This window comes from Drosophila serrata, unplaced genomic scaffold (assembly GCF_035046125.1).
Source record: "Drosophila serrata isolate PLE 108 unplaced genomic scaffold, ASM3504612v1 contig_373, whole genome shotgun sequence".
In the NCBI taxonomy this organism is placed as follows: domain Eukaryota; kingdom Metazoa; phylum Arthropoda; class Insecta; order Diptera; family Drosophilidae; genus Drosophila; species Drosophila serrata.
The window spans coordinates 274,048-300,224 of record NW_028257271.1 but is presented as its reverse complement, the minus strand read 5'-3'; the positions used below and the strand labels follow the sequence as shown (position 1 = coordinate 300,224).

The 26,177-nt window shown below is 40.8% G+C and overlaps 2 protein-coding genes across 2 annotated transcripts in view; both read right to left on the bottom strand.

The window, feature by feature from the left end:
* The window catches only part of LOC110185378 (uncharacterized), a 348,293-nt gene that overhangs the window by 51,435 nt on the left and 270,681 nt on the right, over positions 1 to 26,177 (bottom strand). The window contains exon 8 of the mRNA XM_086839423.1: positions 23,659 to 24,054. Coding sequence (XP_086695549.1) covers positions 23,988 to 24,054 — 67 coding nt within the window. The 3' untranslated portion in view covers positions 23,659 to 23,987. The remainder of the gene's footprint in view (positions 1 to 23,658; positions 24,055 to 26,177) is intronic.
* LOC147642676 (uncharacterized) lies at positions 11,265 to 12,023 on the bottom strand. Its single transcript, XM_086839437.1, has 3 exons — positions 11,822 to 12,023; positions 11,630 to 11,750; positions 11,265 to 11,559 (listed from the first exon to the last, which is right to left on the bottom strand). The coding sequence occupies exons 1-3, from the start codon at positions 12,021 to 12,023 to the stop codon at positions 11,265 to 11,267; spliced, it is 618 nt and encodes a 205-aa protein (XP_086695563.1).

Below are 26,177 nucleotides of genomic sequence, written 5' to 3'. Positions count from 1 at the left end.
TAATCGCCTTTGTAGTCTCGGTCGCCCGCTTCTTCGTCTCTTGTATGTGTGCATTGAATGTCAATTTTGAGTCCAGTCTAACTCCTAGGTACTTTATAACCTTCTGCGTCCTTATTAAAGTCTCTCCAACTCTCATGTCTATTTCTAGAGGGATCCTTTTTCTGCTGACTAAAAGTAGCTCTGTTTTTTCGTCCGCCAGCTTCAGGTCGTGTGAGTTCAGCCAGCTTTTTACGCGTGTCATTACTTGCGTCAACATACGTTGTGCGTACTCGGTATTTCGAGCTGTAATGACTGCGACTATGTCGTCCGCGTACCCCACAATAGTCGTGCCCTCAGGGATGTCTAGGTGAAAAATTTCATCGTAGCTGATGTTCCAAAGCTCCGGTCCAAGTATTGATCCTTGTGCCGCTCCTGAAGTTATCTCTATACATTTCTCTCCTGCTTTTGTTTGGTACAGTAGTCGTCGGTTCTCAAGATAGCTCTGTATTATCCGCATCAGGTATCCTGAGATTTGGAATCGTCTTTTCAAGGCATCAATTATGTTGTCCCATTTAACGCTGTTGAATGCGTTTTTAACATCCAGTGTTGCTAGGAGAACTACCGGCCTCGAGAAATGGTTGCCTTGTTGGCTGCTGAGCGCTTGGTTGACGACTTCTTGGATTGCTCCAATGGTCGACCTGCCTGGCCTAAAGCCATACTGCATCGGTGAAAGACCCCCACCTCTTTCGATCGCTGCTGATAGGCGTGGCTTAATCATTTTCTCTAGTAGCTTCCCGGTAGTGTCAAGCATGCATAGTGGTCGATAAGCTGATGGGGTTAGGGGATCTCCTTTGCCCTTACTTATGAGAACTAATCGTTGCCTCTTCCAGATGTCGGGGAATTTCCCGCTGGTAATGCAATCGTTATACATATCCAGCAGGATTTGGGGTCTGCTCTCCGCGATCACTTTGAGGACCTCTGCTGGGATGTTGTCGGGCCCTGGAGCCTTCTTCCCTTTTAAGGTTTTAGCCGCTTTCAGTAGCTCGTCCACTGTGAAGAGTTCAATCTGTTCTGCTATTGGTGGAGAAGTTCTCGCTTTACTGTTTGTATGAGTGGGGAATAACGTTTTGACTATATGGTCCATTTGTTCTTCCTCCAGTTCTGGTGTTGTGCTTCTTGTTCTCAGCTTCTTCATCACGATTTTATACCCTAGCCCCCATGGGTCAGAGTTGACATCGTTGCAAAGGCGTTGCCATTTTTCCGTTTTGCTCTTCCGGATGGCAGCATTTAAGTCCTTCTTGGATTTCTTAAATTCGTCATTAAGTTCTGTAAGAATCCCCCTTCCTCTAGCCCTCGTGAGGCGGCGTCTGTTTTTAATACACGCTTCTCTAAGAGCTTTTATCTCTTCTGTCCACCAATACGCTTCTTGTCCTTGTCTTCGAGGATTGCCCTTTTTTGGCATAGCAGCGTTGCAGGCCTGTTTTATGATTGCCAGGTTGTTGCTAACTGCGTTACCACCGCTCTGTCGGTTCTGCCTTGCGTCAATTTCTTGTATCAGCCTTGCCTTGTCTAGTCGGTTAACGTTCCATCCTTTTCTCGTTGGTCTCACTGTAGTCACTTCGTTTTCTGCTATGTTAAACGTTATATAGTTATGGTCGCTTCCGTTGTAGGTGTCGAGGATTTTCCAATCGGAGATCTTGTGCGCACAGTTTTCTGTCACTAGGGTTATGTCGGGGATTGTGCCCTCGTTCCCCACTCGATGGAATGTCGGTATTGCTCCTACATTTGCTGATAACATTCCGATACTTGCTGCCATATTTAGGACTCTACGGCCTCGAGAGTCAGTTGATGCCATGCCCCATTCTTGAGCCCTTGAGTTAAAGTCTCCTGCTATTATAAGGTTTCCTCCTATTCGCCTGGCGTTGTCTTCAATACATTCAAGTTTCGTCTGGAAAGTTTTAATGTCGTCACTTGGGGTCAAATAGCAGCTGAATATTGTCCAGTTTCTTATTTGTGTTAGGACATGGCATCTTCCTATTTAGCTGTCATAAAAACGATCCGGAAAGTATTATACAAAACTATAGCTTCGCTGTGTTATCCAGTATTTTCATTTAATATTAGTTATATCGGGGAGATACGGGTGCATCAGACCAAGGCAAAAGCAGCATAGCTTTTCCTGTTGCATATTCCTTGGCCACATGGTGCATCAAGTCGACTCAAAGATAGACACCAGGTTCCCTTCGGAGAAGGTCCTCCGCGTGGTACCCCCTGGAAACGTACTACGGTACGGCTAATGCGAGCGGCAGAGTCCCGTAACTCCTACACCTAAAGAATCCTCTGACTCCCATCCACTTCTGGGCAAGTATTTAAAAGGCCTCCCCTCAAATCAGTCGTGTAACGCGACCCGTGCCTTCTGACTATAAGGTTCGCAGCTGAGGGGTTAATCCAGCTGTGTTCAAAGGAAGACTTCCCAGGGCCAGGCAACTCTGTGCCAGAAGTGGCCTAGCCGTGGCTTTGGATTGACCCACGGTCGACCTCCTTCAATGCCCCAAACCTTTCGGGCCCGCCGTGCTCGCCTCGCCAAACAACGCGGTCGTTAATGAATATGGAAAAAAACAACAAATCCCCTTACTCCATCTCCGAAATCGACGAAGAACAGTTGTTGCGCTCGGATGACGAGACGCTAACACCGTCGAGTTCGGCAGGTAGTGCTAAGGCAAGCACTCCCCAAATGGCACAACAAGCAACTAACTCCACGTAGACCAGACAAAGTCGTCCACCCACCAACAAAGGAAGGCGCAGGCCAGCAAGGCCCGGTTCATTCTGGCGAAGATAGCCAAGAATAAGAAGGAGGACAAAGCTGACCAGCGAGATCAAGCGGACAAAGCGGACAGTGGTCGGGGAGTTCGAACGGAAAGATAAGGAGCACCCAGAAACGTTCTCACCGACGCAGTCGAATCTCAACCGCTCGCATGAAGTAAGCGAGAGCGCTACGAAGAGAGCGAAGAATGAAAAGAGGGCCCCGAGAGCGACATCCTTTGTCAGAACGACGAAGAAATTTAGTAAAATGGCTACAGACGGAGATGGTCTAAGATGACTGAGATGGTAACAGACAAATTACTATCGGAGCCATCAGGTCCGACACCCTCCTTTGACTCCTCAGACATCTTTAGATGCATTGCTAAGATTAGCATCGTATGAAAGGTGATTAGCATGAAGCTAGTCCGTGCCAAGGATATAACAAGAGGACCCCGAGCTCGTATATGATTGCCAAATGGGTAATCCAACCACGAAAGGGTGCTTAAAACTCTGCGAGCACAGAATCCAGGGGTCTATATGAAGGACTGGACTATCCTAAAGGCGGAGCAGAAGATGAAAACAAGTCAGCCGTTCTTGTTCCTCATCAACCAGAGATGCCTAGAACAACTAGAAAATTCTGATCACAAGGTTCGGTATGGCATCTGTAAGGCCAAGATAAATGTTTTCCTAGCCGAGCCGGACGATGTCCTCGAAGACGAAGTCGACGACACCAAATAGATGTAGGACGACTTAGCCATCGACGACGACACCCCCAACACCACCCCGCTATAATAGCGACTGTCGTGCAGACAAACCTGAAGCGTAGCTCGCATGCTTCAGCAAAAATATTGCAGTCCTTCTCCGATAAAAGGACATCAACATCGGCCTAATACCAGAGCCATGATCTAGGGACGGATAAATATCTGGCTTGGCTTTAAGAGGATATACAACTATATACACAGGTAGGCCGACATGTAGGACGAGGGCGGGTATAATTACACAGGCACACAAAAAAAAAGTGTCATGTACCAGAGGGTAGACCATTCTTTTCCTAGGTTTTCGGGATCGCTGAATCCGAATCTGAAGTCAGAACAGTAAGTTTCTTTCCAGTTTTCGAGATATTGGCTTTTAAAAAATTTTTAGAGGTTATGTCAGTTAAATAGATATAACTCGAAAATAAAATGTCTAATTCACATAAATTTCATATCAAATGAAAGCTAATAGAATAACCTAAATATGTTTTTCCCAAAACTTTTCGATTCGGTTAGTAGTTTCGGAGATATAAGCCGCCAAACTCAGAATTTTTATTTTTGGTTTCAGCACTCCACAATGGTCTGCACGTGTATACTTAAAAACATTGTTTCCTGCCATACATTTGCATGTAAAAAATACATAATATATATATATACATGATATATAAATATATCAAAAAAAATTTATCGATTATCGATTATCGGCCCTTTTTCGATACTCAAAAATGACTTTTTCGAGCAAAAATTACAATTTTTGAGTTTGGCGGCTTATATCTCCGAAACTACTAACCGAATCGAAAAGTTTTGAGAGAAACATATTTAGGTTATTCTATTGGCTTTCATTTGATATGAAATATGTGAATTAGAAATTTTATTTTCGAGTTAAATCTATTTTACTGACATAACCTCTAAACATTTTTAAAAAGCCAATATCTCGAAAACTGGAAAGAAACTTACTGTTCTGACTTCAGATTCGGATTCAGCGACCCCGAAAACCTAGGAAAAGAATGGTCTACCCTCTGGTACATGACACTTTTTTTTTTGTGTGCCTGTGTTATCAAAAATAACCTTAACGCAATTTTATATCCCAATCTTAGCAACTTAGATCTAGCTGTGGCCAGGTTTGAAGCAGCGGACGGGACAGCTATACTCATAGCCTCCAGCTACGTAGCCCACGACGAGCCGGCACCGCCCTGAAGCGTTCATCACTATCTGTAATGAGGGCGACACGCCCACCTTCATTTTCCCAAGTACGGAAGAATTTCAAAGCTGGGAAGAGGTTATAGATATAACTCTTCAAATGGAGCACAGCAATTATAAGGTAGGAAAATAGAGTGTATTATGCTCACATATCGGGTACACACTGTACCACTTATATCACTGCAATATTGTGGTATATGTCTATGTCCTAATATTTCCAGCACTTCAAGAGCGGAGTAATTCGACCCACACAACAATGTTATGATCATCCTAAATGCTGAGCCGGCATGTCTGGATGCGCGGCCGATCATTTGGTTGCCATGTGAGCAAAACACTTTCTCTCTCATACGCGGCCGCTGCTTGCGTCGCCTATACACACTTGTGCGTAAGCATTGACCAATGCTCTGCAGCGGCACATGTACATTAATATATGTACATATTTATATATATAAGCGTTGGCCGCGGCGCTGCTCGGGCAGCTATGTCAATTGTAAGCCAAGCCAATGGATTCTCAAGTCAAACAAAGACATTGATGAACTGAGCCCCGAACCGAATGCACTAATAAATACCCATATTGAAATCAACCAAATAAATCCCAATGTGTACTGAATAAATTGAACTTATTAGATGGCGACTGTGACAGTGAATAGTGCAATCTTCGGATTGAAAACAAAAGTGAAAATCAATAAAAAAAAAATAATATCATAAAGTGATGTAAATTTTTTTAAAATATATAAGAGCTGTAAGTTAATGAAAGCACCGGCGCCTGAGTCCAAAAGGCCCGGACAACACAAAAAAAAAAAGAAAAAAAATACAAAAATAAAAATCATCAGCCTGTGAGATGACCAGCACCGGCACCGCCTGAATCAGAAAGGCAAAAAAAAAAAAAAATCAACAAGAAAGAAAGCTTCGGCACGCCGAAGTTTATATACCCTTGCAGATAGAACTCCTATGAATAGGAATCCATACAATATAAATTATATATATTTGTGTTAAAAAAACAATGAATACCTGCTTTTATTTCATTCACCTATACATATTATATTTGCAGTTTTACATACACAGATTTGCATTTTTCCTCTACATCAAACGATCGTTTGTATGGCACCTATAAGATATAGTCGTCATTCATGAAATTTGACACAAAATTTAAGACTATTATAAAATGGCTATACCTTAAATTTGATGAAAATCACCTGAAAACTGAAAAAGTTATAAATTTAATTGTATTAATTTCTCGATCGTTCCTATGGGAGCTATATGATATAGTAGTCCGATTTTCATAAAATTTTACACAAAATTGTAGAGTATAGTAAAACTGATATATCTTAAATTTGATCCAATTCTATTGAAAACTGAAAAAGTTAAAAATTTTTTTGTAAAATTTTTTCGATCATTCCTATGGCAGCTATATGATATAGTCGTCCGATCTGGCCCGTTCCGACATATATACGAGTGAGAGTATATAGAAGGCTAACTACAAAGTTTCATTCAGATAGCTTCAAAACTGAGAGACTAGTTTGCGTAGAAACGGACAGACGGACAGACGGACATGGCTAGATCGACTCGGCTGTTGATCCTGATCAAGAATATATATACTTTATGTAGTCGGAGGTGCCTCCTTCACTGCGTTGCAAACTTCTGACTGAAATTATAATACCCTGCAAGGGTATAACAAAAACCAGCAGCAGAACCAGAAAAAGTGTGAAAGGAATGGCAAATCCTTCTACGCCAACGCAGGAAAATAAAGTGTGGTAGGCAAATTGCCGACTACACCAACGCAGGAGGCATGTGAGTTTGGAAGGCAATCCGCCCTCTGGAGGTATCCTGTTGAGCAAAGGGACGCATTAAGCCTATAAGACGCCGTAGAGTTGTGTCCCAACGATGGACCTCGCCCCCTCACAATAGCTGAGTACAGGACAGGGCAGGAGTCCAAAAAACCCATCCACAAACGGAAAAGAAGTGGAAAAAGTGTAAAACTCCTGCAACAAAGAAGACTACTAAAGGACTACAGGAATATTGGAACGACCTCGCAGGAGAAGGAAGTACATGAACGGAATATGAAGAATTGGACAAAATACTTTGCAAACGAGCAAAGTAACGGAACAAGGGCTGCATTTATGCCAATGCCTAAGTTGCCTTTAATTTTAAATTTCTAACTCGAGCCGATGCGCGAAAGCGCTGCTCGAAAAATACTAACCACTGTTAGGGTATATACTAACAACATATAACTGATATTGGTTTATATAGAGGAAAATACTGTAAATCAGTTATATGAAAACTAACACAACAAAAATTTGTTCACTCTGATTATGCCAGAAGACATTTTATTACATTTATTTAGTTAATCAAATTTAAATTTCTAAATTCCTGTTATAAATGCAAAAATTTTTTTGTTGACTTTATTCTGCTGAGTGTTATTCAGTGGCCCTCAAATCAAAGAGAAAGGTAGACAGGGAAATATGCAAAAACAGAAATATTTACATATATCTGTTTAAAATTTCTTTAAATGAATGAATAATATGAAAATAAATAAATTCTTCACAGAAAATCATAGTAATTATAATAATACCTATATATTAGGAGTATATCTACAAATTGGGAATTGTAGACGTTAAGTCAGTGGACTCCACTGCTAACGTTATTAACAAAGTAGAACCAAACAATATTGACCTATATTGGGTGCATATACTCTTAATAAAATTCGTTGTCATAATGAGCGCAAATCATTTTTACAAAATATACAAGTTGCACAATAAATGTTTAAAGAAGATGTATTTAAGCAGAGCAAACGATCTAGATAAGATCTAAGAATAAAAAAAAATAGTCTTGAGTGTTCAATTTTATACCCATTTATTGAATGATTGTCTATTCTCAAAATATGAATATCTAAGAGATTATTCAGAAAGTTTACTTTTCGGACGTCGTGGATCGTGGGCGTGGATTACCATCCTATACTCGGTGAAACCACGATCCTTATGGTAAACTTACATAGATAAGATTACCATGGAATGGAACAATTTGTATGCGAAATTAAAGTAAAGGAAGAAGATTTAAATAATCTTACTATCCCAGCCGTTATATTATTAAACGCAGATAAGACAACAGACTTAGACTCAGACTCAAGCGCAAGCATAACTGAGAACAACAACTTCAAAATGGCACAAACATATATTGACTTCATTAACACTGCATAAAAGCTTATACCAGTTTTCGATGGCAAAGCAGAAAACGTAACCAGTTTCATTGATGCATTACGTATAATAGAGTCAATTAAAGGCGAACACGAAAACCTAGCTGTCTCTATAATAAAGACAAAGCTAAAGGGTGTAGCCAGAAATCTAATTGGAAACGAATTAACGGTAGGTGAAGTAATTGCCAAATTAGAAGAAGTATTGTCAGCAAAGCTGATGAATCTACAGCAATGCAATAAAACTGCCAATCAATACACATCAGAGATTGATCAGATGACAAAGGCTTTAGAAAGTGCGTACATAACAGACGGTTTTCACTAGAACTAGCAAGAAGTTATTCCACACAGGACGCAGTAAATGCAATGACCAAAAACTGCGCGATTGACAAGGTAAAACTTATCATGCAAGCCGGCAATTTCAACACAATGAATGACGCCATTTCAAAATTCGTAAACAGTTGCACAGAAGCAACTGGACAACCAAACTCGGTCCTTTACTACAATAACTATACACAGAGCGGCGGAAACCGCGGACGCGGAAGATATAGAGGAAATTTCCTTGGTCGTAGTAACATTTAAAGTTATTACAACCATACCAACCATAACAATGGTCGCGGCAACTACAGAGGAAACTCAAGGGACCGTGGCAACTCGAATAGAGGCTACAATATTAACAATACAAATAATGTAAGAGTAGCCAATGACACATCGGGAAACACCCAAAACCCTTTAAAAACTCAACAGTAGAGAACGTAACAGGTCATACCATTAATCTCAGCCAGAATATATTCGTCTCATTCACCCATGTGGCTACCGGAAAAAACTTGTATTTTTGGTAGACACAGGTGCCGAAATCTCAATAGTAAACGAAAATTCCGATATATTTCGAAACACACAAAAAAATAACATAATATATATTCGGGGAATAAGCCAAGAAATCACTAAGTCCAAGGGCTTAACATCAATTGAAATACAGACTACAAAGTACATAATTCCACACGATTTTCATATCGTAGACTTACACTTACTTTGTATGGCACCTATATGACATAGTCGTCCGATTTTCATGAAATTTGATACAAAATTTAAGACTAATATAAAATGGCTGTATCTCAAAATTCGGTTGAAAATTTAAAATGTTATAATTTTTTTTGTAAAAATTTTCCGATCATTCCTATGGCAGCTATATGATATAGTCGTCCGATCTGGCCCGTTCCGACATATATACGAGTAAGAGTATATAGAAGGCTAACTGCAAAGTTTCATTCAGATAGCTCCAAAACTGAGAGACTAGTTTGCGTAGAAACGGACAGACGGACAGAAGGACAGACGGACATGGCTAGATCGACTCGGCTTTTGATTCTGATCAAGCATATATATACTTTTTATGGTCGGAGGTGCCTCCTTCACTGCGTTGCAAACTTCTGATTGGAAATTTAATAACTTCCTTTTCAACGAGCAACGGCTCGTATCGCTTCACGCGATTACCTTTTGGTTGAAAAATAGCGCCAAATTCGTTTCAGAGAATGATGACCATTGCATTCTCTGGACTTAAACCTTCACAAGCATTCCTTAATAGTAATCGGTTGCTCCGAAAAACATATGCTTCAAAACTTAACAGAAGTTTTTGAGAAATGTAGGAAATTCAACCTAAAGTTACATCCACAAAAATGTTCATTCATTATGCATAAGCTGACTTTTCTAAGTCATAAGTGCACAGAAAAAGGAATACTTCCAGACGACAAGAAATATGACGTCATACTGAATTATCTAGCCCCACACGATGCAGACAGCGCAACACGTTTTGTAGCATTCTGCAATTACTACAGACGATTCATAAAAAATCTCGCCGACTATTCACGGCACATAACACGATTATGTAAAAAGAATGTTCCTTTTTAATAGACAGTTGAATGCCAAAACACATTCGAATATTTAAAAACAAAACAAATGGAACCTACCTTGCTAGAATATCCCGATTTCAGTAAAGAATTTTGTATAATTACTGATGCAAGTAAACAAGCATGTGGAGCGGTTTAAGCTCAAACCCATAACGGACTCCAACATCCCATTGCATATGCTTCAAGAGCCTTTACCAAGGGAGAATGTAATAAGTGTATTACCGAGCAGGAACTAGCTGCAATGCACTGGGCAGTATTACATTTTCGACCATATATTTATGGCAAACATTTCACTATCAAAACAGACCATAGACCTTTAACATACTTGTTCTCAATGACTAACCCAAGTTCCAAACTGACACGTATGAGGCTAGAGTTAGAAAAATACAACTTCACAGTTGAATATTTAAGGGAAAAGACATAAAGAAATAGACTTTCCTAGGCAATCTATAGAAAAAGCTTCAAGTACGTAAAGTAGTGACCTTGTACGTAAAAAATATGCTATGTCTGTTTAATCATGGAAAAAAAAATTACTGCAAGATATGATGTAAGCGATTTATATACCAATGGAGTCCTTGACTTAGGTCAGTCCAAAGGCTTGAGACGCAAGACGGTATATGTACATGTATACATAAAATCAGCAAACTCAAAGTGGCACCGTGGGAAAATATCTTTGAAAACGTTTCAATGGATAATTTCAAGAAAATGGGCAATAAAACAATAAAATCATTGATAGTAGCGCTATTTAACCCGGGGACCCTAATAAATTCTGAAAAAGAAGAACAAGCTCTTATGTCTACATACAATGATGAACCCATACTGGCATTACCAAAACCTTGGCCAAGGTCAAAAGGCAATACTTTTGGAAATGTATGACTCGATATATTACAAAAAGTGAAAATAACCACGCATACAAAGACCCCATTAACCATTACTGAAACTCCACAAACAGCCTAAGTCTGAACAAGGGAATGAATATGCAGTTACTTTAATCTGCGATTTAACCTATTAATACCTTGTAGCAATATCAATTCCAAATAAAAGTGCAAAAACAATAGCCAAAGCTATATTTAAAGATTTTATTCTTAAGTACAGTCCTGACGCCGATCCAAATCCCGGGAGTTGCCATCTAACACTTGGGCTCCACCTAAACAAGAAATACCAGATCTTATAGCGTATCCAACACTCGGACTTCAAGTGTGGTAATGAGCTAATGAGTGCTTTATTCTGTTAACCTCAACCTATTCCTTTTTACATACCGCAGTATCTCCTCCCTTCTCTACTTGGATCGCCGATCGGAATAACCGTGGCGCCGAACTTAACATAGCTTTCGGCAATAAACAGTGTGGCAAGTTACAAACATAGTTCAAATACCAAATACATACTTAACGAAGGTTCGCCTTAGTGGCGCGAAATTTAAACTGACTGACTATCGATATTCTAGCGGGTTAGCCACTGCTTCTTTGTGGCGCACCTCTCCAACGGTTGTCCATTGTCTCCGGGTAGATCCGGCAGATAGTGTACTCCTCTCAGCAAGTCGTTGGGAGTCAGTGGAGCCTCCTGGTCCACAGTAACTGGCAGATGCGTTAGTGGGCGAGAATTTACTATGTTCTCCGCCTCGATCAACAGGTTCTCCAGAACATGTTCTAGGGAGCCAGCTCCCTCATCGTATGGGCCAGCACCCTTTTGACGCACTGGACCATCCTTTCCCAGGCACCACCTTCGGCTGGGTTCGCTGGGCAGTTGAATATCCACTCGATTCCTTTGGACGACAGCTCGCCCTGGATCTTCTCTGGCTCGAAAACCTCATTGAATCTTCTGGCCTCTCCAGCGAAGCTCCAACGAAGTTTTTCCCATTATCGCTCCTCATCATGACCACCGGTCCTCGCCGGCTCATGAAGTTCCTCATAGCGATGATACAGGAGTCTGTGGATAAATCATGGGCCATCTCCAAATGGATGGCCCTCATGGTTAAGCAGGTGAACAGTGCCACCCACCTCTTCCATCTGGCCATCCGTTGGCCTCCAGTCGGTTCTCTGGCAAGGGACCCATTATTGGCTGCATCGGCTGTGCCCTCCGCAGCTTGCAAGTCTGGCAGTCAGCCACCACTTTCCGTAACAGCCTCCGTAAGTTCGTTATCCAGCACTTCTTCCGTACCTCGCCTATGCTCGCATCGTGGTTCTGTTGGAGGTATTGCATTATTGTTGTGAGGCCTGACGATCGTTTGAGAGGGAAATGTTGTCCTTCTTACGCCCAACCAGGAGCGGATTAAATTATGTTATGGTCAACTTTCGCAAAGCGAATGACATACAGCAACGCATTACCTGAATCCCATACCAAGTCCAATGGTTCTGAGATCTGGAGCGAAAAAGGATTCGGAAACCGAATCGAGCGTGGGGACAACGGTAAGAGCTTCGCCAGTAATTTCCGTTTTGTCGGGTCAGAATCATTGACTCCGCTTAATTCCATCGAAATAGTGATCTAGGGTCCATTAACGCCTGGACTACCGGTCGATGTTACTAACAATACGTTACGTAAGACCTTAAAAGCAGTTCCACCATCAAAAACTATATTTGTTTCGAGGCTTTCCTCTGGTCTCGCATCGGAAGATGTTATAGCCTATATATAAAAGGCGAAACCGACGACTATAATGTCAAAGTGGAAAAATGTTAATTTTCATATGCCAGAGACATTTCATCATTTAAGATAAGTGTCTCCTTGAACCTTTTTGACACTATTTGATTGGGTGACTTCTAGCCCGAGCCCGTAGTAGCTAAGGAGTACGTGGTTAAAAAAAAAAGAAGAAAACACGGACTGTGAGAGTACAACTTCTTCCTATTTTCCAATCAGAATACTAGGGGCTTACGCAGCAAGCTCTTGAAGCTGTATTCTAATAGCTTTTCTTTTGCATCCCCTGTAATTGAGTTTACTGAAACTTGGTTGAAGCCGGAGATACTGTGCTCCGAAATTCTTCCGGGTAAGTACACAATTTATAGATTAGACCGGCTTTTCCAGCGAGAAGGTGGAGTTTGACTTCTGCCTTGTCTCGGAAGTGGTAGTTTCTAAAGATTTCACGGATATAAAATTTATGTGTGTGAAACTATCATTTCGAGGTAGTTTTATTAATACGCTTTTATTAGTTCGGGATGTATGTATGTATGTAACGGAATCTTTGAACACTATTTTCAAGGGTTTCCAAATATGTATCTGATAAGCTTGAAACTTTGTATACTTCTCAAGGACCGATGACAATACAATAATTTGATAAAAAAATTTCATTATCCTGATTAGGATCGTCAGGATTGATAAATTCTTTTTTTATAGATCCTCCGTAAAGGAGTAAGAGAGACAGAGCTAGCGCGTGATCTGCGCATGCCTGCCGGACAAGCTATGTAGCAGTTAGTCGTGTAAGAACGTTAGATGGTATTCGCATTGAACAACTTGATTTCTCAATTTAACAGGAAAAACCCCATGCAACAAAAAGGGCTTAAATGAAATAATGAGATTACGAAATAGTTCGTAAGATATTTCATAATTACATGTCCGCAAAAATTGATTATTGATAAATCGAACTAAAATATGAAAAATAACTGATAGCTTAGAAAATTAAATAAACACGCGTTTATAGGTACCCACACTTAAAAAATAGAAAATAAATAATAGTTAAAAAAAAACCCTTGGAAACCCTTTAAAATAGTGTTCAAAGTTTTCGTTACATACTAAAAACTAAAAAAAAAAACGCTTTTATAAATAACACAACTAAAAAGATGAAGATAATTTATAATTACAAACAAAATTATTAAATTCAGAGCAATAGTATATAATTATAAACAAGATTACTAAATTCAGAGTTAAAAGTGTGGGGTGCATCTATAATCAATGTTACAATTATTCTAAGGGCGACTATCTGTAAGGGGATAATTATGAAGTATTAAAAAAATTCTACAAATAACAGTTTCACTGTGCAATGCTTTGCCAAGTACATGTTTAACTATTGTTAAATTTGCTCACTATTGTATAAGTTGCTACACTACATTAATGTACAATAATAAATACAGCTAAAAAAAAAAAAAAAAAAAACTATTGTTAAAAAACAACGATAAATGTATTTCTGTGAACATAAAATATAAAAAAGAATGTCTTATATTTACAAAAAATTATTAGATTAACAAAAAACAACAGTGCAGCTGTAGAATATCTCGTCACGTATGTATTTAAACGTTGTGCTTAGTGACAGCATTATGTATATCAGTTAAATGACAAATTCACAGCAATAGTCGAACTGAATACAGTAAAAACAAGAAAGGAAGCTAACTTCGGCACGCCGAAGTTTATATACCCTTGCAGATAGAACTTCTATGAATAAAAAACCATACAATACAAATTATATTTCTTTGTGTTAAAAAACAATGAAGTAATACCTCCTTTCATTTCATTCACCTATACATATTATATTTGCAGTTTTACATTCACTGATTTGCATTTTTCCTCCACATCAAACGATCGTTTGTATGGCACCTATATGATATAGTCGTCCGATTTTCATGAAATTTACCACAAAATTTAAGACTTAAATTAAATGCCTATACCTAAAATTTGATGAAAATCAGTTGAAAACTGAAAAGGTTATAAATTTAATTGTATTAATTTCTCGATCGTTCCTATGGGAGCTATATGATATAGTAGTCCGATTTTCATAAAAATTTATGCAAAATTGTAGAGTATAGTAAAATGACTATATCTCAAATTTGATCCAATTCTATTGAAAACTGAAAAAGTTAAAATTTTTTTTGTAAAAATTTTCCGATCATTCCTATGGCAGCTATATGATATAGTCGTCCGATCCGGCCCGTTCCGACATATATACGAGTGAGAGTATATACAAGGCTAACTACAAAGTTTCATTCAGATAGCTTCAAAACTGAGAGACTAGTTTGCGTAGAAACGGACAGACGGACAGACGGACAGAAGGACAGACGGACAGACGGACAGACGGACAGACGGACATGGCTAGATCGACTCGGCTGTTGATCCTGATCAAGAATATATATACTTTATATAGTCGGAGGTGCCTCCTTCACTGCGTTGCAAACTTCTGACTGAAATTATAATACCCTGCAAGGGTATAAAAACAGGTACTACCGTGTCTCCGGATGCTCCCCACTCATTTAACTCTGAATTTAGTGATCTTGTTTAAAATTATAAACTATTTAATAATTTTGTTTGTAACTTTAAATTATTTTCTTCTTTTTAGTTCGGTTATTTATAAAAGCGTGTTTTTTTAGATTTTGTTATAAAACTATTATTTATATTTATTTTTTCTTCGTTTATCCCTCCATCGTCTGAAGAGCCAACTTATTGGAAACACATTTCGGCACTTAGGACCGTTTCCAAAAGGTTTAAAGGGTAATATCATAGGAATTAAACCTAATCGAAAAGCTGACAAAGTCCGCTGTTTTCGAAAAGCTTACCACCGAAAGCAAAGTACATAATTTAATATCCGAATTTAATTGGTCTGATCTGTACATGTGCTCTGACATAGCAACCGCCGTGGACATTTTTTACAGTGCAATGAACTCTTTCTTTTCGTTAAATGTTCCGGTAACCTATCTGTTGATCTCTAATAAGATGCCTTGGTTCAACGAAGAGCTAACACGCCTAAAAAATGTAAAGTCTAAACTTTATAATAAACTAGCTGTAGCCTGCCACGTTTCTCTGTGGCATATTATGGTTAAGAGGGCACTTCTAAATACATCAAGGTTCTGGCAAAATCATCTTTCTGGCATAAGGTGAAGAAGGCAGTCAGAGTTGTCGCTGGCGGATTCAGGACTCTTTCTTGCACATTTCTTTCTGTGAAATAGACACGTTGACCATTCTCCAAATGGACTGCCAAGTGAACTAAAGCTGGATAGCGTTCATGAATGGGGAACGAACAAATTCTCCATGCAACCTCGTTGCTGCTTATGTATCTTCCAGCCTGGTATTGAGATATTTCATCGACAACTCGTACTGCATTGCTGTCCCCATTTTCTGCTTGAACACCAAAAACTGTCATATCGCTGCCTTTATTCACGTACTTGCAGATATATTTAATCGATTTCACGGAATTGCAATATTCTACGTTGATGTGCGCTTTGTATGATTTTGACAATAGTGGTGAGTATGGAACCACGCAACGATTGTCTACCTCAATTTCACCAATTCTCATGTTTAAAGTTGCCGAAGTCCCTTCATCTTCAGTTGACCGTCTCCTATACAGAGGATATCCATCGTCCCCTGTTACGGTGTTGGCTGTAAATGCTCGAGGATATCGCTTGGAACACTTCCCGTCTACCATGCATGGTGAACTTCGGTTGAGGGTACCACATGGGCCATGGATCATGTTCTTGATGACAACTGCATGCAAATCCGTATGAACCTCGGCCCGTGAAATCTCAGCGCATATCACATTGTCAATTTCGTCTGGAGTAATTTTATCATACAGCCAAATCAGTATGTGCGAATGCGGCAATCCTCTCTTCTGCCATTCTACTGAATACATCCAGCACCGCTCAGATCCCAAAACTCCATGTTTCACAATGAAATCCATCAGTGACTTGAGCTTTTGTCTAAAAACACGGGCTGTGATGTCATGCCTATCCCTATATGATTGTCCAGGAAATAACAGCTGAACTATCTCGTCCCAAGCTGGATTGCATGTGAAGGTGATAAATAAGTCTGGACGGCCGTAGCAACGAACATATGCCATGACATCTTGAGCATATTCCTGCATGTGGCGTGGACTACCTATGTATGAGGATGGCAAAATCGTGAGCTTTCCAACGTTGGTTGTATTACGGTCATTCATCACAGCATCCCGCAAATGGATATATTCCTCGGACCGAAGTTTCTTCTGATTCAATCGGAGGAACAGCAAACGTTGTTTCAATTTTTGCATACATATCGACAATGTACTGATGAAACAACTGACGACATTTCAATATATGATTGCAATCGGTCCTCCGAACCATTAACCTGTATGAGTAAAAGTTCATCGCGCAGCCGCGTCTCTCGGATGGAGGCCCGTTCTTCGTCAGTCATATTCGTAATCTTACGTCTTTTTGCTTCTGTATTGCGAATACGACGACCCAATCTCGACTTCTTTGGTGGCATGACTTCGTTTCTTACTGAACCTGAACAAAAAATAAAATTTGTATCTCCAATTTCTTCTTTCAATATGTTTTTAATGTTTGACAGGAAATGCTTTGATTTGCTTGTAGAGGGCGCAGTAGTAGGGGCACGGGGAAACGCTAAAAAAATAGATATATTCGCAACCGCAGATAAGCTATCAACATCAAAAGTAGTCAATAACCGAGCTGGAACCTCAACGCATGTTCTCTAAAAATTTGGGCATAAACGGTTCAGAACTTTTCAAGTTTCTTCTTTCAATATGTTTTGAATGTTTGACAGGAAATGCTTTGATTCAGCTGGCTGCCTGTAGATGGCGCAGCAGTAGGGGCACTTGGAACCGCTAAAAAAATATATATATTCGCCACCGCAGATAAGCTATCAACATCAAAAGTAGTCAATAACCGAGCTGGAACCTCAACGCATGTTGTGTAAAAATTTGGGCTTAAACGGTTCAGAACTTTTCGAGTCTATGAAGGATGTAGACACGAACAGAGCATTTTTATATATATAGATATAAACTCACTGGTTCCGACACTGTTCGCTCAAGTTATCTAAGCGCTCGGTAGAACTTTAGCGGGTATTTTATAGGGTACAGTTTGTGCAGAACCAAAAAAAGTTTTATAACTTTGTTAACACTAAGCGTAAACCCAATTTATACCTTTCCTCGCTTACATTTAATAATACCACCGCAAACTCTGACCAGGTCATCGCCGAACTTTTTGCGGACTTTTTTAAAACAACTTATTCTCCCTCTACCCATTCAAGTCAAATATATTCAGTTGCTACGCCCAGTTCAAACTTAATCTTCAGTCCCATCTTCAACGAAAGCTCTTTTATTTTAGATCTTCAACGTGTTAAGCCAATATATTTTCCAGGTCCCGATACCAGGCTGCGTGCTAAGAGATTGTGCCGAGGCTCTGTGGTTCCCCGTTCTTAAGTTGTTAACCGTATCTTAAGAATCCTTAGAATTTCCCCTTATTTGTAAGGAATTTTTTGTTATTCCTTTCCACATAAATGGTAGCAAATCGGATGCCAGTTACTATAGGGGTATCTCTAAGTTATCGGCAATCCCTAAACTTTTCGAGAATGTAATCACTCCCCATTTGCAACACTTATGTAGATCTCTCTCTCTATCTCACTAAATCGAGACTTCCGGAATACCAATCCAGCCAAGTGACCATCAAATCCCTCACAACAGCAAGGACTACATCAACACTAGTGGACTAATGCAAAGAGGCACTAAACAGACTTGCAGAGGACAACAGGGTTCACATAACTTGGGTACCCCGACACAACGACATCCCAAGAAAAGAGACAGCCGACGAGCTGACCAGAAAGGGGTCAGAGCAAAGCTCCAATACAACAGACACACTAGTCTCTCCGAACTTAGTCCAGACGGAAATTCATGACCATTTGAAGCTATTAGCCAGCAATGAATGGTCAATGAAGACAGAGCACAGAAAATCGATGCTTTGCTGGCTTAATTACAACGGGACACGGACTGGGGAGCTGATCTCCAAGAATAAAAACCACATCAGAAGAATAACGACAACATACACTGGCCAATAGGCACGCAAGCCTGCAAGATGGGCCTATCCTACAACACACACTGCAGAAGTTGCAAGGAATTGGGAGAGCAGGAGATACCAGAGCATATACTGTGTCACTGACATGATACGGGCTGGTAGCCTCACCACTTTAACCTAACCTAACCATTAGTTATGTCAGTTAAAACATAATACAAAAAAAAAAAAATTAACTTATTTCTTATGTTTTCTGTAGGTTTTGTAATTGTATTCTCCTTTAACGACTTTACTGTCAACCAGTTGGGACGTCTCGTTTTTATTAAGCTCGGAAAAAAAAAAAAAAAAACTACGGAAATATCGAATCTACAACTAAATTTTTCTACATTTCATTTTGGAAAATTCTTCAAAACAATTTAAAAAGAAAACAGTATTCATTGTGCGAAGCAGGATACCTTGCCCGGCTGTGGCTTGGTGGTTTCTGCTATGCAGAAGCCACCCACAGCTGGCCCCTCGAATAAGGAGGAGGCTACTCTATCTCGACGGTTAACCCGCGAAGACAACTCTCGATCGGCTACCCCTACTAGCTCAATTGACGTTGCGGCTGAGCTCCGCAGCGCTGCTCTCAAACGTGCCCAGCCAAAGAAATCCCTTGGATCCTCCCAGAGTACTGTCGCTGACCTTCCCGAATGGAAAACTAAAGGAATCAACCATGTCTTTAAGTCGAGCACTATTGATTGGCAGCGGGTGCAGCCCAAAAGACGACGATTGCAAAATCAGGCACCGCAGTTCAAAAATGTTATAGCTTCGCAACTGCCCACTGTATCACGTTCTCAGCAGCCAAATACTCCACTTGGTCATAATCAGTTTGCCTCGCTGATGAGCGTTGATGATGATGACATCGTGGAAGTCGATGAAGTGAAGGATGCGGTCAATACAAAGCCAGATTCCCCATTGAAAATCAAGAAACCAAGGCCCATTAGAATTCCAGATGTCGTTGATATTAATGCCTTGGAGGCCTTCCTTTCCCCCATTATCCCATCTGATGATTTTGAATTTCGATTGTCTCCTGCTGGGGATGTCAGAATTTACGCAAAGGATTCTAACACCCACCGCCAGATACTCAAGTTGCTTAATGCTCATAATGTTGAGTATACCCATTTCTGCCTAGACGAGGATAAAACGTTCCGTATAGTGGTGCGTAATCTACCTGCCTCAACTCCTGTAGACACGATTGTCCAAGAGTTTAAAAAGCAAGGCCACTCGGTTGTCAATGCGTACAATCCGAAGTCGAGGCTTCCTCATCGAGTCAACTCTGATGGAAGTATCAATGCCCAGCCGAAACAGAATATATGGTTCCTAAACCTGTCCCCAGCTCCCAACAACAGGGACGTTTTCAAGATTTCTAGAGTTGGCCGAATGCGAGTATCAATTGAAGTACCCAGAAAGAATAATACTCTGAGGCAATGCTTCAGGTGTTTCGACTTCGACCACACTAAAAATTACTGTCTAAAGAGGCCCGTGTGTGGACGATGTTCACTTGAACACCCAACTGGTTCTATTCTGTGTTTGGCAAAGACTACCAACGACCTCATTTGTGTAAACTGCCTGGGTAATCACGCGGCTTATGATCGAGCTTGTCCTGTATATTCCCTCAAACTGAACAATCGTCGATCTGGGATTAACCTTGCCGCTCCACGACAACCAAGTTCTAGATGTCAAAACCAATCTATCCCGTCCTTGGCTGTCCGCAATGGACTGTCCTTTGCGGATGTTATCGGGCAACGTAGTAAGCCTATTTCTCAAATGGACTCGTCTCCTCGTAACTGGAATACAAACAACTATAACACGGAGTTTCCTAACCTTCTTGGTAATGGCAAGAGAGCGAGATCCAGAACTAGAGTCCGTGCTCCTTCCTCTGCGCATGTTGCTCCTTCTGCCTCCACTCCTGACTTGTTGAGTTTGTTCCAAATGATGCAAGAGCTCCAAAGGGTGGTCGCTCAGCTATCCCTCTCAGTGGCAGCAATAGCCCAGAATGTGAACCAGATTCAGGGAGGATCCTCTCTGACAATTCCCAGATATAGTGCCCATTATGACTAATGATCTCCGCATTGGATTCTGGAACGCCCGCAGCCTGGCATCAAATGCGAATGAGCTGCTTATATTTACTCTACAGCATAAAATTGACATCATGTTAATTGCGGAGACTTATTTACACCCTGGAATCAACTTTACTCTTGCAGGATTCGAATGCCTGAGAGCTGACCACCCTGGCAATACTCGCCGAGGTGGCTCAGCCATTCTGATCAAGGAAGGAATTTCCTATTACCAACTTCATGTTGTCAGGGATTGGAAAGTTCAACTAACTACCGCCATGATCTCATCTAGCAGTGGAGAGCTATTGATTGGTGCAGCGTATCTTCCTCCTTCATTAGGTTGGACTAGTGCTGAATTTGATCACCTCCTTTCAGAACTGGGCCATAAGTTCATCCTAGGCGGGGACTTCAACGCAAAACATCGACTTTGGGGTAGCTACAGAGCCGACGGTAGAGGGAGCGCTCTACATGATGCTATTACGAATTCTTCAGCACAAATTCTAGCAACTGGAAGCCCTACGTGCTTTCCATCCAATTCTAGGGCCACCCCGTCCTGCATTGACTTTTTTATCTACAAATCGATTACAAGTAACCTGCTTTCCATCAGGAACGAGCATGATCTTAGCTCTGATCACTTGCCGCTGGTAGCAACATTTGCGTCTGCTCCTACAACCATTGTCTCTAGATCCAGCCTGCTGAAACCTGGATTTTGTCTCTCCGCCTTCCAAGATTCACTGGATAACTCCCTTGAGCTTTCCACCTCCCTAAACACGAAGGAGGACGTGGATTCAGCCATTAACATCCTTCTTACTAGGATTGGGGAGGCTGCTGCAGTTGCGGCCCCTTCGCTGATTCCAGGCTCTCTTACGGCAAGGCGTCATTGTGTGCTCTCTTCTGAAGTTGAGGGATTGCTGTTGCTGAAGAAGAGGCTTAGGCGAGAGTACATCCGCACATCCGACATGAGAATCAACAGATTGTTCAGGAGGATTTCCAACAGAGTACGTAAAAAATTGTCGTTACTCAAGGCTGAAGCTACGGATCGCATGCTGGAAACCGTGACAGCTGATGCGAGCTCCAACTATTCCCTTTGGAAGCTGACTGGATCCTATAAAAGGCAAGCTACTCCTAAGTTTCCAATCAAAACAGAGGATGGTACATGGGCAAGATCAACACAAGACAGAGTTGAAGCTTTTGCTCAAAGTCTAGAAGATAGATTTACTCCCTTCGGAACAGCCTCTGTCCGGAGACAACAGCTTGTGGCTGACAAGCTTGCGATTACACACCAAATGGAGCTTCCGGTGCCACCTATAACTGTGCAGGAGGTTAAGGAGGACATAAAAAAGTTAAATGTCAAGAAAGCCCCTGGAGATGACCAAATTGATAATCGTATTGCACGAACGCTACCTCTTAGAGCACTGCTATACCTTATACTCATCTTCAATGCTTCCCTGAGGTTGAGCTACTTCCCAAAGGCTTGGAAGAGTGCTCGGATTGTAATGATCCTTAAACCTGGGAAACCACCCGAGGACCTAAACAGTTATCGGCCTATTAGCCTCCTTTCCACATTTGGTAAGCTGCTGGAAAGATGCATCCTTAGAAGATTACGTCAGTCTCAGTTGGCAATGAACGCTCTTCCCAAATTTCAGTTTGGGTTCAGACTTAGGCATGGCACCCCTGAACAGCTGCACCGTGTTGTTGAGTATATACTCGAGGGGTTTCACTCTAAACAATACGTGGTGGCTGCCTACCTGGACATACAGCAGGCTTTTGATAGGGTGTGGCATCCAGGGCTACTCTATAAAATCAAGCCATTACTAAACCCACAACTGTTCGAAATGGTTAGAAGCTTCCTCTCTGAAAGGACATTCAAAGTGGTTCAGGACGGTACCCTATCCTCTCTAAGGCCGATAAAGGCTGGAGTTCCCCAAGGAAGCGTGCTGGGACCGACGCTGTACAGCTTGTTCACTCATGACATGCCGAAGTCCACGGGACATGATCATAATTCTATGCTGGCCACATTTGCTGACGATACTGCTGTCCTTTCCAGATCCAACTGTATCTATGACGCCACTGATATGCTTCAGCTATACCTCAAAAGGTTTGAGAATTGGGCCTGTCGCTGGAACATTTCAATTAATCCGGCAAAGTGTGCTGTAGTGACGCACTCCCTCAGAAAGGAGTCGTGCCCTGGACTGTTCCTGCATGGAGAGCTTCTTGAGCAGGTCAGAGATTATAAATACCTGGGGGTCACCCTGGACACTAGATTAACCTTCGCCAAGCATACAAGGTTAGTTAGGCGTTCATTGGAGGATAAAGCCAGAAGGCTGTACTGGCTCCTAAAGGCAAATAATCACCTGAGTCTGGCGAATAAGGTACAGATATATAAGTCCATACTTGCCCCTACTTGGAGATATGGGATTCAAGTTTATGGCATAGCGGCCAAATCTAATCTGAGTTACATCCGGGTCTTCCAAAGCAAGTTCCTGAGGAGAATTACTGGTGCTGAGTGGTTTATTCGGAACACTGACCTAGCGAGGGACCTTAAAGTTCCCTTGTTAGGGGATATTATCAATGAACAAGCCGAACATTACAAAAATAAGCTCATGTCTCACCCAAACATTCTAGCCAGGAGACTTGCGTCTCGGCGGGCAAGGCGGAGACTTAAAAGGATTCATCCCTCGGACCTACCAAGAAGGAAAATTTATTAAACACTAACTAAACTCCCTGCCACTTGTTACTTCTTCACTTCTTACACTTTTGTAATAATCCAATGAACTCCTCCGCTCACTATTGCATAAGTTGCTACACTACAGTAATTTGCAATAATAAATTCAGTCAAAATGGAAAAAAAAAAAAAAAATTCTCCTTTAGTGTTTCTTACATTTTTAACTGAAAGTTTTATCGCAGAAATACGATGTTTTGGTTTAAAAAAAATTGTGATTGGCATCAAATACTCAAATAACGAACAATACTACAACAGTAGTTGTCGATGATGACAATATTTTTGTTTCAAATTTAGGGTACAAGAATATTTTAATTACTTACTTTAACAACACTGTAAACTGCTTGCGAATATAGCATGCTAATCTCAACAGGATCTTGGGAAAGTTCACGAGTTGATTTAAATAATCTTTTTTTAAAAACAAAGCGATTTTCTCCGGGGGTAGATCCATTGGAAAATCTTCTTAAGGCGTCACTTGTTGCTTGTTTGAGTTCCCACGCAGATATTATATCATATAAATAATCAAAACTTTTTATGTGTTCTTCTCCGTCGGGACGAGACTGATAAATTGCCCACCCATCAGTGTTACTTAAGTTAAGTTTGGCGGCTAGTTTCTGTACGGCATCCGCTGCAGTATCAGTTGGGTGAACATCTATTGCTTTTGTACGTGCATCCAAAAAGAAAAACCTACAAACAATTGTTCCAAGTCGTCGCATAGCCTAAAAAAAAAACGGTTGAAAATTTTAATAAATTAATAAGTATTTAATAATAAAATAAATAGGTACTATATGTATGTCGATGGGGTATATATGTTAAATATGTATATGTCAGATATTATTTTAAAATATTATTATTTGTATTACATTATTGTAAGCCTCTCAATGGATTGATTATCTATATATATAAAAATGCTCTGTTCGTGTCTACATCCTTCATAGACTCGAAAAGTTCTGAACCGTTTAAGCCCAAATTTTTACACAACATGCGTTGAGGTTCCAGCTCGGTTATTGACTACTTTTGATGTTGATAGCTTATCTGCGGTGGCGAATATATCTATTTTTTTAGCGTTTCCAAGTGCCCCTACTGCTGCGCCATCTACAGGCAGCCAGCTGAATCAAAGCATTTCCTGTCAAACATTCAAAACATATTGAAAGAAGAAACTTGAAAAGTTCTGAACCGTTTATGCCCAAATTTTTAGAGAACATGCGTTGAGGTTCCAGCTCGGTTATTGACTACTTTTAATGTTGATAGCTTATCTGCGGTTGCGAATATATCTATTTTTTTTAGCGTTTCCCCGTGCCCCTACTACTGCGCCCTCTACAAGCAAATCAAAGCATTTCCTGTCAAACATTAAAAACATATTGAAAGAAGAAATTGGAGATACAAATTTTATTTTTTGTTCAGGTTCAGTAAGAAACGAAGTCATGCCACCAAAGAAGTCGAGATTGGGTCGTCGTATTCGCAATACAGAAGCAAAAAGACGTAAGATTACGAATATGACTGACGAAGAACGGGCCTCCATCCGAGAGACGCGGCTGCGCGATGAACTTTTACTCATACAGGTTAATGGTTCGGAGGACCGATTGCAATCATATATTGAAATGTCGTCAGTTGTTTCATCAGTACATTGTCGATATGTATGCAAAAATTGAAACAACGTTTGCTGTTCCTCCGATTGAATCAGAAGAAACTTCGGTCCGAGGAATATATCCATTTGCGGGATGCTGTGATGAATGACCGTAATACAACCAACGTTGGAAAGCTCACGATTTTGCCATCCTCATACATAGGTAGTCCGAGCCACATGCATGAATATGCTCAAGATGCCCAGGCATATGTTCGTTGCTACGGCCGTCCAGACTTATTTATCACCTTCACATGCAATCCAGCTTGGGACGAGATAGTTCAGCTGTTATTTCCTGGACAATCATATAGGGATAGGCATGACATCACAGCCCGTGTTTTTAGACAAAAGCTCAAGTCACTGATGGATTTCATTGTGAAACATGGAGTTTTGGGATCTGAGCGGTGCTGGATGTATTCAGTAGAATGGCAGAAGAGAGGATTGCCGCATGCGCACATACTGATTTGGCTGTATGATAAAATTACTCCAGACGAAATTGACAATGTGATATGCGCTGAGATTCCACGGGCAGAGGTTGATACAGATTTGCATGCAGTTGTCATCAAGAACATGATCCATGGCCCATGTGGTACCCTCAACCGAAGTTCACCATGCATGGTAGACGGGAAGTGTTCCAAGCGATATCCTCGAGCATTTACAGCCAACACCGTAACAGGGGACGATGGATATCCTCTGTATAGGAGACGGTCAACTGAAGATGAAGGGACTTCGGCAACTTTAAACATGAGAATTGGTGAAATTGAGGTAGACAATCGTTGGGTGGTTCCATACTCAACACTATTGTCAAAATCATACAAAGCGCACATCAACGTAGAATATTGCAATTCCGTGAAATCGATTAAAAATATCTGCAAGTAAGTGAATAAAGGCAGCGATATGGCAGTTTTTGGTGTTCAGGCAGAAAATGGGGACAGCAATGCAGTACGAGTTGTCGATGAAATATCTCAATACCAGGCTGGAAGATACAAAAGCAGCAACGAGGTTGCATGGAGAATTTGTTCGTTCCCCATTCATGAACGCTATCCAGCTTTAGTTCACTTGGCAGTCCATTTGGAGAATGGTCAACGTATCTATTTCACAGAAAGAAATGTGCAAGAAAGAGTCCTGAATCCGCCAGCGACAACTCTGACTGCCTTCTTCACCTTATGCCAGGAAGATGATTTTGCCGGAACATTGATGTATTCAGAAGTGCCCTCT

What these genes read in the sequence shown, in the direction of transcription:
- LOC147642676 (XM_086839437.1), bottom strand. Translation starts at nt 12,023, where the DNA reads ATGCAATACCTCCAACAGAACCACGATGCGAGCATAGGCGAGGTACGG. An exon ending in CGGATGGCCAGATGGAAGAG is followed by an intron (nt 11,751 to 11,821) that starts GTGGGTGGCACT and finishes ATTTATCCACAG; the next exon opens with ACTCCTGTATCATCGCTATG. An exon ending in AGGCCAGAAGATTCAATGAG is followed by an intron (nt 11,560 to 11,629) that starts GTTTTCGAGCCA and finishes TCAACTGCCCAG; the next exon opens with CGAACCCAGCCGAAGGTGGT.